At 44.4% G+C, this 16,277-nt stretch overlaps 2 protein-coding genes across 2 annotated transcripts in view; both read right to left on the bottom strand.

Annotated features, from left to right (window-relative positions):
- Positions 1-412: 412 nt before the first annotated feature.
- Positions 413-8,044, bottom strand: Tbr1 (T-box brain transcription factor 1). The gene is made up of 6 exons (XM_052181139.1): positions 7,353-8,044; positions 6,627-6,781; positions 6,005-6,126; positions 5,318-5,476; positions 4,216-4,277; positions 413-1,268 (listed from the first exon to the last, which is right to left on the bottom strand). The coding sequence occupies exons 1-6, from the start codon at positions 8,042-8,044 to the stop codon at positions 413-415; spliced, it is 2,046 nt and encodes a 681-aa protein (XP_052037099.1).
- Positions 8,045-12,278: 4,234 nt separating this feature from the next.
- Psmd14 (proteasome 26S subunit, non-ATPase 14) overlaps positions 12,279-16,277 on the bottom strand; it is an 87,864-nt gene continuing 83,865 nt past the window's right edge. Inside the window, exons 11-12 of the mRNA XM_052182568.1 lie at positions 15,255-15,317; positions 12,279-12,671 (exon numbers count right to left, since the gene is read on the bottom strand). Coding sequence (XP_052038528.1) covers positions 12,573-12,671; positions 15,255-15,317 — 162 coding nt within the window. The 3' untranslated portion in view covers positions 12,279-12,572. The remainder of the gene's footprint in view (positions 12,672-15,254; positions 15,318-16,277) is intronic.

Here is a 16,277-nt window from a genome sequence, read left to right as displayed (position 1 = left end):
AGGCCAAGACAAGGCGGGTCTGAATCGCTGCTGCCTGGCAGGATTGCCCAGGTCTCCTAAAGTTGAAGAGTTTCATTCCAAGAGAAAGGAGAGGGTGAGGGGGACAAGGAGAGAGGGGGGAAAAAAGACAGGGAGGATCATAACTTCACAGACGAAAAGTTGGAAAACCACAGCCAGGTTCAAGGTCGGTGCGCTAACTGCGGAGATGGCTGTGCAGAAAGAAAGAAAGAAAAAGAAAAAAGAAAAGAGTTTTAAAATCATAGTGGGAGACCTGCACTTATCCCCGCGGACGGTCATCGAGGGTCAAGTGAAAGAGCGAGTGCGCTAGAACGGGCCTGGGGAGGAGGACGTGGGGCCGAGCTGAGGGACCGGGGGCACGGGCGGGCGGGCGAGCGGGCGGACGGCTGGCGGCCTAGCTGTGCGAGTAGAAGCCATAGTAGCCGCCTATGTCCTTGGCGCAGTTCTTCTCGCAGTCCCGCTGGGCCAGCACCTCGCTCTTGAGCGGGGACGAGCTCTCAGACACCGGCGTGTCGGCCGGGGAGATCCGCCTCCGCTTGGCCTGCTCGTAAATCCCCGAGTCGCTCGAGTCGATGGACTTGATGGAGGAGGGCGTCTCGATCCAGCTGGAGTCGGACAGGTCCTTGGGCTTGGCGTCCTCGGCGGCGGGCGCCAGCGGCGAGCGCTCGGCCGCCAGGCCCTCGGCCTCCTCGCCCAGGTAGGGGTTGGCGCCGGCCATGCGCGCGGCGGCCGCGGCGCTGTTGGGCCAGCAGGGGAGCACCGAGCCCGACTTGGCACCGCAGTACTGCGGGGGGCTGCGCGCGCCCCAGCCCGAAGGGTCGGCGTAGTAGCCGAGCGGGCGGCCCGTGCAGCCCGCGGCCTGCAGCGGCAGCGCCTTCACGCCCGCGGCCGCGTACGACAGCAGCGTGGCCGCGTTGCCCGCGAAGTCCGTGGCCGTGTCGTAGGCCGAGGCCGCGAAGTCCAGCCGGTTGTTGGCCGGCGTGACGAACCAGCGCTGCGGCGACGGCGCGCCCGGGTCCTCGGCCTGCTGCGGGGACAGCAGCCCGTTGGTGTGCGGCACGCTGCGGTCCGTGCCCGGCCCGGGGCCCGCGCCGGCGCCCGGGTGGAAGCGGGCCTTGGCGTAGTTGCTCACGAACTGGTCTTGCAGGAAAGAGCCGGCCATGGCGTAGCGGGCGCCGGGCACGATCTGCGAGCGCGGGGAGTCGTTGGGCGACGGGGTCAAGCGGTCCATGTCGCAGCCCGTGTAGATCCTGGGGGGAGGGAGACAGAGAGAACCGAGGGGTGGCGCGGAGGTCCCTTTAGGGTCCTGGAGGGAAAGCCACCTTGCCCACCCGCACACCGTCTAGCTGTAGGTTGCGCTTGCCATACAGGATGCACATGGCAGAAGGTCACACACCCGCGAGTTCCCTGGCCTACACTGCACAGATACCAGTTCATCTGGTGCAACCTAAGCGGGATGCAAAGTGAAGAGTGGAGGTCTTCCATTGTCCCTTGTTCCCGCTAAATGCACCGGGACCAAGATGGGGCCTAAATCCACTTAGCCAGCGCTTGTGAACACATTATCCAGGCACCAAGGTGCTATTTGCCCTTTGGGCCTTTTCTCTCTGATAAATTTCTGAATGAAATTTCTAAACAAGTGACCCCCTCTCTCCACCCACTTAAGACCTCCTGGGTCCATTGAGTTGTTCAGGCGAATCCTTTCTTTTTGAGGGGTGGGAGTAGTTTAAGAAATCCCCAGAGGGGAAATCAGCAAGGGGAAGATTGGGACCTACATATCCAGGTAATATCCTCAAAGGCTGACTTCCACTGGCCTTCAGAGCCCCAGAGGATTGCTGCTGGAATCCTCTAAGGTACTATTTGTCTTTCCCTTATGTAAGCCCTTTAACTCCCACCTCTGTTAATGCAAGCAAACAAGAAACTACTACTTGGAAGAAGGACTCATTGATCAATAAAATTCTTTAGAAAGCAGTGCGTTATTCTCATCTTTCTACCCAGCTTTTGGCCCATTACTAGAAGAAAAAGTGGAAGAGAAAGACTCTCTGGAGAAACTCTTACAGTTATCACCCTCCTTCAAACAGCCTACCACTAATAACAATGGCTAACCCTCACAGAGTTTAGATGTACTTGACTGTACGGGTAGAAATTATTTACGTGAGCACAGATAGATTCATGCCACTCTCAACAATCCTCTCAGGTGCTATGTATGGCTTGACTTTCCTGATGAGGAAACCGAGACAAGGGAAAGTTCGAGAAGTTGCCCACTAATCAAGAGAGATTGTGTTTGGGGGAATTACTTTAGATAAAATAAATATTTATTAATGGGCCTAGGAGATCCCATTCGAATTGGAGATGGATGGTGTTTCCTCACACATATACACACCTCTATTTAGCTCACACTTAAGTGTTTGCATCTTTAGTCAACAGTATTTGAAAGAGTGCCTCAGTATTGTCAGATCTGAACCCCAAGGGGAGAAGACTCCCCAGGGTGTGGCCAAGCAACCTTCTAGAATCCTCTGAACTCTCACACCCTCCCACATTGCTCTCTGATCCAACAAGGCCCACGTTACCAACCTTGTGAAGGAAAGAGCTTGTTAAAAGCTACTCAACTTTCTCTCATTCCCCAAAACCCAGGAATTACTTTTATGCAGATAAGAAACCTACTGCATGGATTTCAGAAAGGAAGGGGTTTCTCTAACAGAAGACAGCCACAGGAAGAAGGCAGACGAGAGTAGCTATGGCTACTCAGGTGCATTCTGTGTAACACCCCCTCCCCCAAATCCTCTCCTGAAACTTAATGCCAGCTTCAATTTAAAAAAAAAGTGGAGGGGGACAGGAAGGGAAACAATTAACAAGGTACAAATATCTTCTCTATTCACCACCACAATATTTGTTAAAAGAAAAAAGCAGTCTGAAAAAGATAGTTTAGATGCCCATCCAGGTCTCAGACCACTTGGGATTACTGAATTGATTTGTGCGAAATAAATGCTTTGAACAGATGTTCTTAACACAATTAAAAGCTCAAAATCTATACAACTCTCTTCCAGCATCTCTAGTCTCTTGGGCCATGTTCTTTCCACTGTATTGGGCCCACTTCTCTCTTAGTATTTTAAGACCAGGAGTGGCAAAGTTTTATTCCAGAGAATCGTATTCATGAGGCTGGGTTCCTTTGAACTGCTTTTGGGGAACATGTAAGAAAGTTGGAGCTAGGAGATATCGCTGACTTTCTCAGTTAGACATTTTCAGAATGGACTGAAAGGGCTACCTGTCTCTTTCTCCACACATTTAACCTATTCCTAGTCAAAGACTTGAACATGTTACCTCTATCCCAAAGCCAGGAAATTAAAGTGCATATTTTTTCTTTATGTTTTCTAGTCATAAAAAGTAGGTGAATCGCGCAATACCACTTTACATCTTGCTGTATGACACCATCTGAAAACTCTCAGACTGTGGTCCCTAAGCGAAAATCCCAGAACAAATCTAGAAAGCATTCAGTTTACACCTTTTGCTGTCCCAGAGGACAGCCTTACTCTGGAGAAGACATAGAGATAGGTACGGGGTGGGGAGGGGGTTGCTGAAGAAAGGGAACCAACACATTTAATTAAACCACAGATACAAAAAGTAAGCGAAGACATTTTTCTTCTGAAGCTTACAAATAGGAGGCAACCATATCTCAGCGCTGCCCAGAGCTTTGTAGTGACTGTAAATTAAGTTCTGCTCACAAACGTGCCTGGTGAGTGCACATTTTTGTTCAGTCCATAGTAAACGTCACAGGAAATGCTTTCATATAAACCTTGGAAATGGGTAAATAAAAGTCACATATGCCAAGGAGACCGTAACAACTGCCAGAGCCATTGTCAGGCAGACAATCTAAGCTGAGCTCCTGCAGCCACAGCACAGCAGGAGCTGGGGACAGGGCAGCAGCTCCCCCAGCCCCCCAGCCAACACAGAGGCTACCAAGCACCTTGGAATTTGAAAGAAAGCTACAAATGAGTACAGGAAACTTTTAATAAACCAAAATCACACAAATACCAAGCCAAGAGGTCACCAGAGGGGGGAGGCATCATCAAAATAAGGAAGGGAGATCTCCAACAATTTTCTCACGCATTTTGACTTTCAAAACCCTTAAACACAACAATACACCCTAAGCTAATGGCCAGTTCAGCAGCTATCTAAGAAAAAACATGTAAAACTACTTACGTGTCATAGTTATCTCGAAATCCTTTTGCAAAGGGGTTATGATCTATTTTTAGTTGTGTAATCTGAAAGAGGAGAAGGAAGATTGTGACCTCATCTTCTACACAAGAAGGGATGTGTTTGAGAATATATCATCTGCCACTTGCCAGGGGCTTGGGCCTACTGAGTCACTAAATAGCAAAGTTCTCTAACAAAAATTTAAGAAACTAGCAGGAAAGGAAAGTGATAAAGTATTGGGAATGTTATGAGAACTAGGCTTAAATTAATATCTAAAAGCATTTCAGTTAGCACTCCTATGTGCTATAATTTGATTCAAATGGTCATTTAAAAAGTCCTTTAAAACTTTATCTCATTACTGTTCTCAGAGTTTAACCAGAGATTTTTTTAAATGGGCTAGTTCTGATTCTCAACCCCGACCCCCAAGCAAGCAAACAAAAACTGCAAACTGCATCTTGAAATTAAGTTGATTTGAAATAATGATTTCATTTCTTGTATTTTCACTTACATGACAAAACACAGAAACACAGAGCTTTTATACCTCTAGAGTCACAACAGCTACTAAAATCAACTTTTGTAAATACTTCGAAAGTTCACGTGCTAGAAAACTCCATCCGCCCCTGTAATTTTACTTTATTGGAGCACGGACATTTCATATCTATATGCACTCTCTTCAGTTTTAAACTCTCAGAACAGTAGTATCTGTTCATTTTAGCCACCAGTTCTGAGGTTTTAGAAACGTTTTATTTTAGGTTTCATAGCTTGTTAATAGAATTCACAGGATAGATCTGCCTGTTTCTTGAGAGGACAAAAACATTTTCGAAAAGAAGAAAACACGTTTTAATGTATTCTAGTTTAAAGACCAAACTAAAGCATTGGTCCTGGAAATAGGGATCCAAGCCACTGCTGTGGCATTGGTATCTTGGAGCTGGAAGCAAGCAGGCAGAGCTTTCCCACCAGCTTGGAATCTGGAGGAAGGGCCTAGCAGGCCCCTACCCTCAACCTTGCTCTAGGGCCAGCTGTGGCCCAGGCTAGTCTGCGCAGAGTGATGGAGGACTAGGGAGTATGGAGGTGCCACTCGCCCGTGCCCAGACCCGAGCCTCCTTACATCGGTGTTCTGATAGGCGGTGACAGCGATGAACTGAGTCTCCGGAAAAGTGAACGTCTGGACGCGGCCTGGCTGGCTGGTGTCCTCTGTACCATCCTCATTCACTTCCACCACGTGCAGACGGGGCTGGTACTTGTGCAGGGACTGTAAAACCACCATCTGTCCAGCGAAGAAAAAGGAGAGCGCCTTTACCGCGCGCCTGTTCGCACCAGCCTCGGGGCTCGATCTGGGCCGGCCTGAGCCAACTGGAGCCGCTGCTCCAGACTGGCTGTGGGACTCGCCTCCTGGTGACCTGGTGGCCGGGACACACTGGCCCAGGCACCTTTGGAAGCCCGGATCCTCTGGGCACTGGGAAAGCCCGAATGTCAGGCTTCTGTCCCTTTCCCCTAGTCCTCCTTAGAAGAGGAACAAAGATTTTTCACAACCTACAAATCTCAACTGGGATTCCTTTCAAAATCAACCAGCATTTGCTTTTAGAAAGGTGAATCCCACAATAAGGTCAGATATGAGGCATAGAGAGCAATTTTATGGATTAAATATAATAATTTGGGGAAGCGGAATTATGATTTTTGAAGTCTTCATTGATAGGAATAAATTCTACCTTGTTTCCTGTTGCTGTAAACTAAAGAAGGGTGTGTGTCAGAGAGAGAGAGAGAGAGAGAGAGAGAGAGAGAGAGAGAGACTGACCTGTCCATTGTTGTTTGATGCTCCCTTGTTGTTGGTAAGTTTTAATTTTCCAAAAGAGATTTCTTGCCGCATCCAGTGCGCCCCAGTGTTGGGGGAATCCGGATGCATATAGACCCGGTTTCCTTAATAAAGAAATAGCTTGTTTACATTTGCTGCTCAGGGCACTGCCCAGTCCCAACTCCTTAGCACATGAAACACACACACACACCTTATTCAAAAATTAAACCCATTACCAGTTTTGGGGGGACATACTTTCTTCTCTTAGCTGGGAATTATTAAAATGGCTTTACTGTCCAGTCCCAACTGTGTACCACATATCACACACACACACACACACACATCTTCACAGAGACCATTAGCTGGGTTTTTTTTTGTTTGGGTTTTTTTTTTTTTTTTTTTTTTTTTTTTTTTGCCGCTATTTCTTCCCATTAACTGGGAATGATTAAAATAGCTTTTGCATAATCCTCCCCTTTCTCGCCGCTCAGTCTGTCCCCTGTCCCTCTCTTAGGAAGTCATTGGCCGACCGTTTTAAAAAGTCGCACGAGCCAGTCCACAAAAGGCTTTAATTAATCATTCTCACCTAAATAAGTGTCAAGAAAACGTGTTAATTGGAAGGACTTGCCTTGCACATTGGTGTCCGCTTTGCCACAAGGAACCCATTTGCCTCCTTGAAACCTCCAGTGATTGGGATCCGCCAAAATCACATCCACAAAAATATTGTAATGAGCGGTGGGATCGAGACCAGAAATGTTAAAACTCAAAAAGGGAAACATGCGCCTGTTTAAATTAAAAAGAGAGAAAAAACAAGGAAAAAGGAAAATAAATGTTAAGGATTAAATGCAAGAAGCGGGGCGCCAGAACGCTAAGCAAAACTTGTCCTCGCCGCGTGTCTGAACGAATGCTCGCTGATCTAGAAAAGGGGCACTGGGAGAAGGGAAGACGGAGGGCCGAAGTCGGGGAGAGCAGAGAGCGCTCTGGAGTGGGGGACCGACAGGTAGCAGGGCTCGGTGGAGAGCCGGGGTGGCGGCCTGCTTCTCCACCTGTCGGCACGGGTCAGCTTGGATGAGTTGCTCTGAATGCCTGGCCGCGGCTCTTCGTCCCGCTCCAGCCACTGACTAGTTCTCTGACCGCATTGGCATAGCAGGCTCCCCGCCACCAACAGCACCATGGTGGTTATTATCCCTTCCACTTTCCCCTTTTCCAAAACCAGCCAACTCCAGGACGCACCCGAGCGCCTTTCCACTCCGCTCCCCGACCCCACATAGTCGCTGCCCGGCGGCGGTCACATCTTGGGTGCGTTCGCCCAGGGTCACGCCTGGAACAGCGGCAGCCAAGAAAGTAGCATTACCTTCCCTGTTTAGTGATGATCATCTCCGTTTGATGCCGATGAAATTTCAGCCAAAGTGGCCTGTTGCACAGGTACACCTGCGCCTTGCCGGGCACCAACCCGGGCTGGGTGGAGGAGAACTGGTAGAAAGGGGCTCCTTGGTAGGAGTGGCCGTACTGCTGTGGGTAGGGGTAGCCGGCCGTGGGGTAGCCCTGCGGCGAAGAGTTGGACAGCAGGCTGTTGTAAGCTCCGTTGGTGATGACCGGGTGGTGGGCCATGTAGCGACTGGGGCTGCCGATGGAGAAGGCGGGATGCGCCGGTCCGTGCTGGCCGGGGTACGGGAACATGGCACTGGGAGCGGTGGCCGCAGACTGTGGCTGGCTGGACTGAGAGAGGAGGTAACGATCTGCAGCAGAGCCATCGAAACTGTGACGAAGCTCAGAGACCCCGTCCAAGACAGGAGAGAGTTTACTTCTCTGGACGTCCCCTGGTGAGTCCTTGGAGTCAGGAAAATTGTCTGTATCTGACTGATTCGTCATCCCCCTGGTAATTTTTTTCAAAGGTGAACTTCTCTCCAGGTTGTCAGTGGTCGAGATAATGGGATGATCATGCAAGACAAGCTCAGATCCGCCCGAATGTGGGTAGCTGCTGCTCACATTGAGAAATTTCTTGGAGAGCATGATAGAAGGAGAGAGGCAGTGCTCCAGCTGCATAGCTCTAGAACCTGAACGCTGGCCCTCCCGTCCCTGGGTTTTAAAGTCCTGTTTATCATAAACTAGGAATCCACAGACCCCTCACTAGACAGAAAGCACTTCAACCAGCAAATGCTTCTCAAAGGTTTGATTTACTTTTTTTTTTCCCTGGGAGAAGAGATTGGCCAATTGACACTATGCAGCAATCAGAAAAGGCTCACTTTTGATCTTGCTGCTTATGCAGCCGATGAAACGGCTCTTGCCATTGGTTAGCTGCTGACAGTAATTTAATTAGATAGACATTAATTAGGATAATCACCTGGCTCCTGGTCGCGACGATCATGGCAAATTGAAGGGGATGATTTTATTGTTGGCTTGGGGGGTGGGGAAAGTGTGTTGGTTTATATGAGCTCTGTTATGTCACCTTTAAGCTTTGTGACCACTGCTTTAGGAAGATTCAAAGATGTGCAATTTACTAAACATTTCCTTACCCCCCCCCCTTCTCTCTTTAGAGAGGAGGGGCGGAGGAGGGAATTCGATGATGCTAGGAGACTTTTCGGATCTGAATGAGCCAAATATTCAGTTGAATGTAACGATTTCAAGTGCAAAGTATACAAAGCGCGAGCCGGTGGCCTCTTCTCGCCCTGTAAAACTTCCAGAGTCTGTCTTTTCCAGTTAATACACAGAAGCATACACACCTGAGCCTGTGCTTTGTTGAGTAGGTATTGCGTGTCCTTGACGCCCCCTCCCCCACCTTTAAACTACAAGGCTAAATAAATAAATAAACAAACCTCCCGGCTGAAAGCCACAGCGTTTAGAGAGGAGGCAAAGCAGCCTAGCCACCCATCAACCCACCTCGGGAAGGTTCGGTTTCCGGCAGGGGGACAGAAACAGGGACAATCTATGATATCCTTTTTAAGTTTTGAAATAATCATAAGCCGTCGCGCTGAAGTGCTTTAATGTATTTGCAGTCTTGTTTACTGGGTCGTTACTAAATATTTTATCAGCCAACTTGGTTGCAGATCATCTGAAGAGCAGCTAGCTGGGGGCGGGCGCCATGTATCCTTTGAGTCCCACTGCACTTCCTCTTTTCTGAGGCACTGGCTTGGTGACAGGTTCATAAGCCTCGCCAGGAGAAAAAAGAGAGGGCTGAGCCCCCAGTGCAAATGGGTTCGCTAGAAGCGTTGATCTGGGGAGACAGAGTGGAAGTGGTGTCAACACGATGATCTTACTGGTGTGTGTGTGTGTGTGTGTGTGTGTGTGTGTGTGTAATGTTTACATAATCCAGAGGGAGAGAAAAAGAATCCATGCCAGTAATTTTTAAAAGAGGATTAGCGAAAAGAATCGATTTAAGGAGATTTTGGCACTAGTAACACGAGGCCCCAAGCAACTCTGAGGTATTGAGAGAAAAGATCGCCTAGTATCTGCTTCCCAGGAGGCCAGTTGCTAGCCTCGGCCCAAGAGAACCTGAGATCTACAAACCCAGAGCTCATGCGTGTGTCCAGGCATGGCCAACCTGCTCTGTGGCTTTCGTCCCTGAAGGCGAGAGGAGCAGAAATGCAGAGCCAACCGTGGGCATAGCTCAGCTCCGCCAGCAAGGTGGTCCAGAGGCGGCGAGCTCAGGGGAACTAAGAGAGTGCCGGGCGACCTGTCTGGCTCAGGACGGAGAGGCTCGCACTCCACCCGTGCCGAGGCAGGCGGGGCTTGGGAATCTATCTCCTCCATCCTCCAGATGGTGCCTCTGCCTTCAGTCTGCAGAGTAGCCCCGTCAGAGCAGCAGAGTTCGAAGCTGGGTGGAACTTGGGTATGGTCAGAAAAGAGTTAACAGATTCAAGATGTGCTAGAGTGTGGTCTGCAGCGGCCAGCACTGAGCACAGACTGCACCTCCTCCCTCAGAGGCTGGGAGCCTGGCTGCAGAGGGTACCAGCTGCAGCCTCCCACAGGGCACAGGAGCAAGACCTGGCACTGCTGGCTATAGGCTGGACAGGTTGATAATCAGATGTCTCAAAATCAGGTAGAAGCAATTTTCTGGAAGAAAAATAATGCCAGACCCGTTTTCCCTTTGAAAGCAAATCTCAGCTCCTATCCAGGAAGCTTCTTTATAAACAAGCTGGATTTTAGCGGGGCGGGCATTGGAGCACAGAGGAGGTTGTTGGTGGTGGTAGGGTGAATAGGTGTGATGGTATTTGATGGTTTCCTCCCTTAATCTTTGCTGCTACTTTTGCCCCATTTTACCTGGTTGTGTCCTCCTGTTTGTATCATTAGCTTCTGTCACCAAGTGTCTCTCCTCGGCCCCTCCTGCTTCTCACCTCACCCTGCCCTTTGAACAGGACACAAAGCCTTTTAAGTACATATAGGAAGGTGACAGACCTAAGCTTTTGGAAGCCGTTTGCTATCATGGCCACTCCGAACCGGCTTCTTAAAAACACAAGGAATCACAATGTGCCCATCTAAGTGTGAAGAGGGTAGAAAAGGAAGGCACAGTCCATAGTTTTTAAGGAATTGGATTTGGAGGTGAACAGGCACTGTGACCTATTTTCAGCCCCCAAACCTAGTGGTTCCTCACATACAGGCTTTGCCTTGAAAGGTGTATATTCAACAAGGAAAATGAGGACTCTATCAAAGTCACGTTAACCTTAGGTTTAAGGAGGGACTTGGACTGTGTATATGAGCTTCCATAGCACAGATCCAGGCAGATCATTTTTAATAGTGTGTAGCTACATCTCTGCACTGTTACTAGGGCAGCTTCAACTCCTCACTGCCAGTGTGTGTTGGTGCTGGGATTGGTGGGGTTACCTTGTGTTTAACAAGATGGTTCCCTATCAGGCTGCTGGTACAGTATCTAATAGAACAACCTGATTTTGATTACTTAAAAATATAAAAAAAAAATGACTTTTGGTGTGAGGGATTGTGTCAAGGTTCCGAAGCTGATACTGTTTCCAACATGAAGCAGGCAGGAGGGAGTGGAACCTGGGAAATCAAGGAAGCCCACAAGGCAAACCAGGAGCAAACCCACAGACTCTAACTCAGCCCAAGGACTGAACCCAGGCCTAGAAATACTTACGTCTCTTTTTTAAAAGGACACATTCAATTTAACACACACACACACACAGAGTCTTAACTAATTCTCCAATATCTGTGAAAGCTGTCATTTATTATAAAGTGAAAGCCCTATATTTAAAAAAAGAAAGGAAAATGCCCATAAGTGTGAATTAGTCCAAAGGGTACATTCGACCCTCCACTTTTTCTTTAGTTTTAAATGATCAGATGCAATCCTGACAACTTAATGTTGCAATTAACAAGTCACTATCACTACATTTAAAAGATGGGACAAGCAAGAAGTGCCCAGAGCCATTCAACCAGAAAAAGGAAAGCAAACAAAAATCCATTAAAACACATAGGAAACAATTCTACCTCCAGTTTTGGACAAGTCCATCAGATGGTTAACTGCATAGACAGAAATGTTTATTAAGACAGTATTTGGTGTACTGCAGCATTTATGGTAACCCCAGTAGGTAAAATTGCAAGTGACCCAGTATAATCCTCCTTTAATGAGGAATTAGAAATACTTTGACTGTATTTTTTACAAGGATACAACCTAGAATTAAATATTTGTCTTTATACTGTTAGATACTCCTTGGAGTATTCAATTGTTTCTAAATAAATATTAACAAGGAGGGTAGGGTTATCTGTTTACTTGAGAAGCTATGATAACTGCCAATAATCAATACTATGGTATCAACCACTGAGTACTACAAACTTAATTTAGGAAAGAAAACAAAACTATTGTTTATAAACTCATGGTATTCAATTTACACTAGTGCCCCCCCCCCCAATTTACCTTTGAAGGAAACATATACCTTCTACCACTGAGTTACATGAGAATCTAGTGGTCTTTCCAGCAGCCAACTCCTAGACAGCTTCAAATTGTGAGAGGTTAAAATAAAATTGCCTGTCTTTTAAATGCAGTTTTCTGAAATCCTGAAAGTGTAATGCTAAGACATGACTCTATAATGCTGGACTGATAGAAAGGCTTAAAAAAAAAACCTCTGCCATTTTATCTGGATTCTCACTAATGAGGAAGCCACTCACTAATGGCAATCATTAATTTGTGAAGTTTTGTTATCACAGTGATATTATGCAGTTATTAGATTTCAAAACGCAAAGAGAAACATAGCTTTGTGTGAGATTTCCAAAGCGCTGTCAAATGTTACTTTGTCACTTCCACCCAGTGCCAAAAAGACCTCGGGAGACATGGATTGTAAATGTATTTTATTTTGTAAGCAACAATCAAAATATATTTGTGCTACTGATTTTTTTCAAATAGTAAATGGGATCTTAACAAAATTTGTTCACTTTGATGTATTCCTGAACAACTTTGAAATCTGCAAAACCCGGACAAAATAAACAGAAGCAAGTGCACAACTGAGATGGAGGTGGCACAGGTGTCCCACATGTCACCAGATCACCTTCAGTTCCCTTGACTGTAAGCATTAGGAACAAGGGAGGACGACACACTCAGAGTGGCACTGAGAGCTCTCTACGTCCTTTATTTAAATACAACGGTATCCAACATTGCTGCCAAACACTGGACAATATTTGAAGTCATGAGCACATCCACATGTTCTTCCAAATGACGCTTGGGATCCTAAAAGGAAAAATAAAAATGCAAAATAAAAGAAAAGATAGCTGTATTACTGGTAAACTATTTGTTTTCAAGAGCAGATTAAGTTAGTAATGAAGCCTAAATTTACACACTATCATTCAGCTTTTCCAACACATTGTTACATTCTTGTGGTTTCTAAATGTGTTAAGAAGATAAAACATTACCCAATAAAAGTCTGATCTATGCAATCAATGCTAGCTACAGGTCTGCACCACAGGTTTTCATAAAGGAGAACAGGTAAAACTCACAATTACCTGGTTTTAACAAGGTACATTTATGCATGTGTATATGCTCTGATGGTAAGGATATATCCAGTCATCATTATATTTTAATGTCTAATGATGCTTGATTTAAGGCATCAATAAGGCTACAATATGAATTCTTACTTTTATCTTTGTAAAAAAAATTCATATAATCTTAATATTTCAAGAAAATGACTCAAAGATATTCTTGGATCAAAAGCCACTGTAATTGAAAAATTTAAGTATAATTTGGACTAATTCTAAAACATTAAGAATGCTTCATCCAGCTATTCTAGAAAATTTTATCAGAGAAACTTACACAGGCACAACTCTTAAATCTGATCAGATCCATTTTAAATAGGACAGGTTAAAAATGAAACTTAAAATTGCATTATAATAATAAACTAAAATGTTTACTTAAGTTTAAAAACAAATAAGTTATTTCATCTAAATTTGAAAGTTTAAAAGATAAGTATTATATGTAATAAGAAACTATTTTAAAGCATTTCTTACATGTGTTTAAAATAACTAAGATTCATAACTTTACAAAGTCTTTTTCCCTGGATTATGTCTTAGATCTGCTTTTCTTATCCATAATTCCAATACACCAATTTCTTACAACTTAGACAAGACATGTTACAAGTAATTCCCAATGACTAGACTATATTAGTATTTAGAAATTAAACCTTAACACAATACAGGTGAAGGTCCTAAGAAAGACCAACAGTACAAAAAGAGGCCAGTGACCTATTTTTACCACATTTTAAAACTGGGCTCAGTGGTCATGCCTATAACTCCAGCACTTGGTAACAGAGGCAAGAGGATCTCTCTGAGCTTGATGGCATTATGGTTTATACACAAGCAAGTCCCAGAACAACTAGGGCTGTTACACAGAGAAACCCCGACTCAAAAAACCAAACTCACCATAGATTCTGATGATATCTCTTTTATTTTGTTTGTTTGAGACAGGTTTGTGTATGTATGTGTGTGTAATAGCCCTGGCTATCTTGGAACTCACAGGATGACCAGGATGGCCTTGAACTCACAGAGAGTCAACTGTCTCTGCCTCCCAAATACTGGGATTAAAGGCCTGCCCACTGCTGCCTGGCAATTCTAATTTCTAAACCATTCTGATTTCTACACCATGTCAAATTATACATTTTCAGTTTCAATTTAAACTGAGTCCTTTTATTTTCCTGTGGGCTGTTAAAGAAGATAGACATTACTAGAAACCACAGCTTCAGAAAGTAATTTATTTAGTGAGTTCTAGAAAGGGTAAGGCTCCAAACTGAAAATCTAACATATTAGATGAAAATAAGTAGTTGAAAATGAAAACAAGGCTAATATCACACAGACTGGAAAATAAGATGAACTATTTTACTTTGGTTTGAGGGTACTCATTTTTAAACTGTAACATTCAGAATGTACTCATATTTTAGTTCTTTCCAATATACGATAAAGAGAGAGAGACCTTTGCCCTACTACTCTGTGGGATTAATTGGTTTTACAGTGAATTGGTAACTCGTTTATCAGCTATCTACATTACTTCTTGTGGCAGCTGGGTGATTCTTAGAGATTTCCCATCCAAGAATGGTCCTGGCCCAAACCTCCATCGTGTGAGATGTGATGGGATCAGAGCATATGGTGGGATGGCTGAAAGCAAAGACAGCTTAGTGTCTTGCATCTGAAATATCAAGATTCTGCCAACATCAGCAATATGATAACCATGTTCCATGAAATGGGGAAAATGTAATCAACATTCTTTAGAAAAACAGTCTAATTAATCTGTAGATTCTTTTAATTGCTGGGTATGTTCCCCCATCCTCTGATAACCAGGCTTAAATATATATTTCATCTTAGAAGAGCAAAAGAATCACTATTTAAACCCTTTCTCACAGTGCAGTCAATAGAATTCTAAACTTTCTCAGGGAATCAGCTATAAAGTAACAAAAATATACCTATAAAAATGGTTATACATAAAGAAAATCTGTAGGAGTACTACCTACCTACTGAAAAAGATGCATTGTTAAGAAATGATTATTAAATAAATAAATCTACCACATCATTATTATTTTATCCCAACTATCATAAAATTAGATCTGGACCCAAGGTTCCTTTCACTTATTTTTAGTATATTATTTCTCTTTAAGTAGCAAAGAGAATTTGACATCAAATAAATATAGTAGCCTTTAGAATTTAGTATGTTTAAATAACAGAAAAAAATGTAATAGAAACAAACAAGAAAAAAAGTAGATCCCTAAAATAGTTTTATAGTTATGCGAGAGTGTCGGCATGTGACTGTGTAACCTATTCCTCTCCTCACCTGCTTGCCAACATTTTTTATTGCCAGCTGTTCAGGTGTCATCTTATCTTCTTCTTCTACCGCCTGTGAATGAACACAAATGACAGAGTTTCAAATTCTGAATTTACTTTTCCCACTGAAGAATAATCACCAAAGCAAGGTGATCATAATTTTCATTCAGAACACTTTTTTATTCAAACAATTTGTTGGAAAAGTAATTTTGTTTCAATCCAGAACCATCTTCAGGGTACTGAAAACTATTATCACCATCGTTTAGAAACACTTAAGAAAATATAAACAACAGCACACTGGCTCAAGAAATGGCACTGAGAGACAAGGAAACAGAGTCCTGAGGAATCCTTCTTTGCTTAATCCCCCCTTCCCACCTCCCAACAGCTTCCTTCTCCAAGTTCCCATTTCTCTTTCACGTCTTTCAACAAGCCTGCGTGTATCTAGTAGCTACTCAATCTCATTAAGGACCAAAAAGACCTGCTGAGTTTTGATCTAACACATGCATTATAAGTAAATCTCTACACATCTTTAAATCTCTACAATATACATTTTGAAAAAAATCATAATTCCACATGAAGTAACCATAAAGAATTTCAAGTTTTTAGCATCAAGTTAATTACATACGTTAAAAACCAAATTAAAAGAACATGAAAAACATTTCTACTACTTTAGAGTTATCCACAAATTCTTTGTGTCTAGTCAAAGCTTTCTTGTAAAACCCTACAACAATGACAACAGTTAGGCCTGAATGGCAGCACTGAACTCTCAATAACACATCCCACAAAGCTCTCCAGGAAGCATCCTAACCTAAGAAGTCTGCATGTGAGCAGTGTGGGTATATTACAGCCTCAGGACAGAACCTGTATTTGGTGAATAATTTACTCATAGCATCTGATAAACAAGATGAAGAAAACTTAGTGATCACCAACCTCCAAAAATGCTACCACAGCATTAGCACAAAGATGGTAATAAAAGGGGGTAAAATGTAGTGTCAGAAAATGGAAAACCAATCCCACTGAGGATTTGATTTGG

The sequence above is a fragment of the Apodemus sylvaticus genome, chromosome 5 (assembly GCF_947179515.1).
Source record: "Apodemus sylvaticus chromosome 5, mApoSyl1.1, whole genome shotgun sequence".
Taxonomy (NCBI): Eukaryota; Metazoa; Chordata; class Mammalia; order Rodentia; family Muridae; genus Apodemus; species Apodemus sylvaticus.
This window is presented reverse-complemented; position numbering and strand designations above follow the sequence as displayed.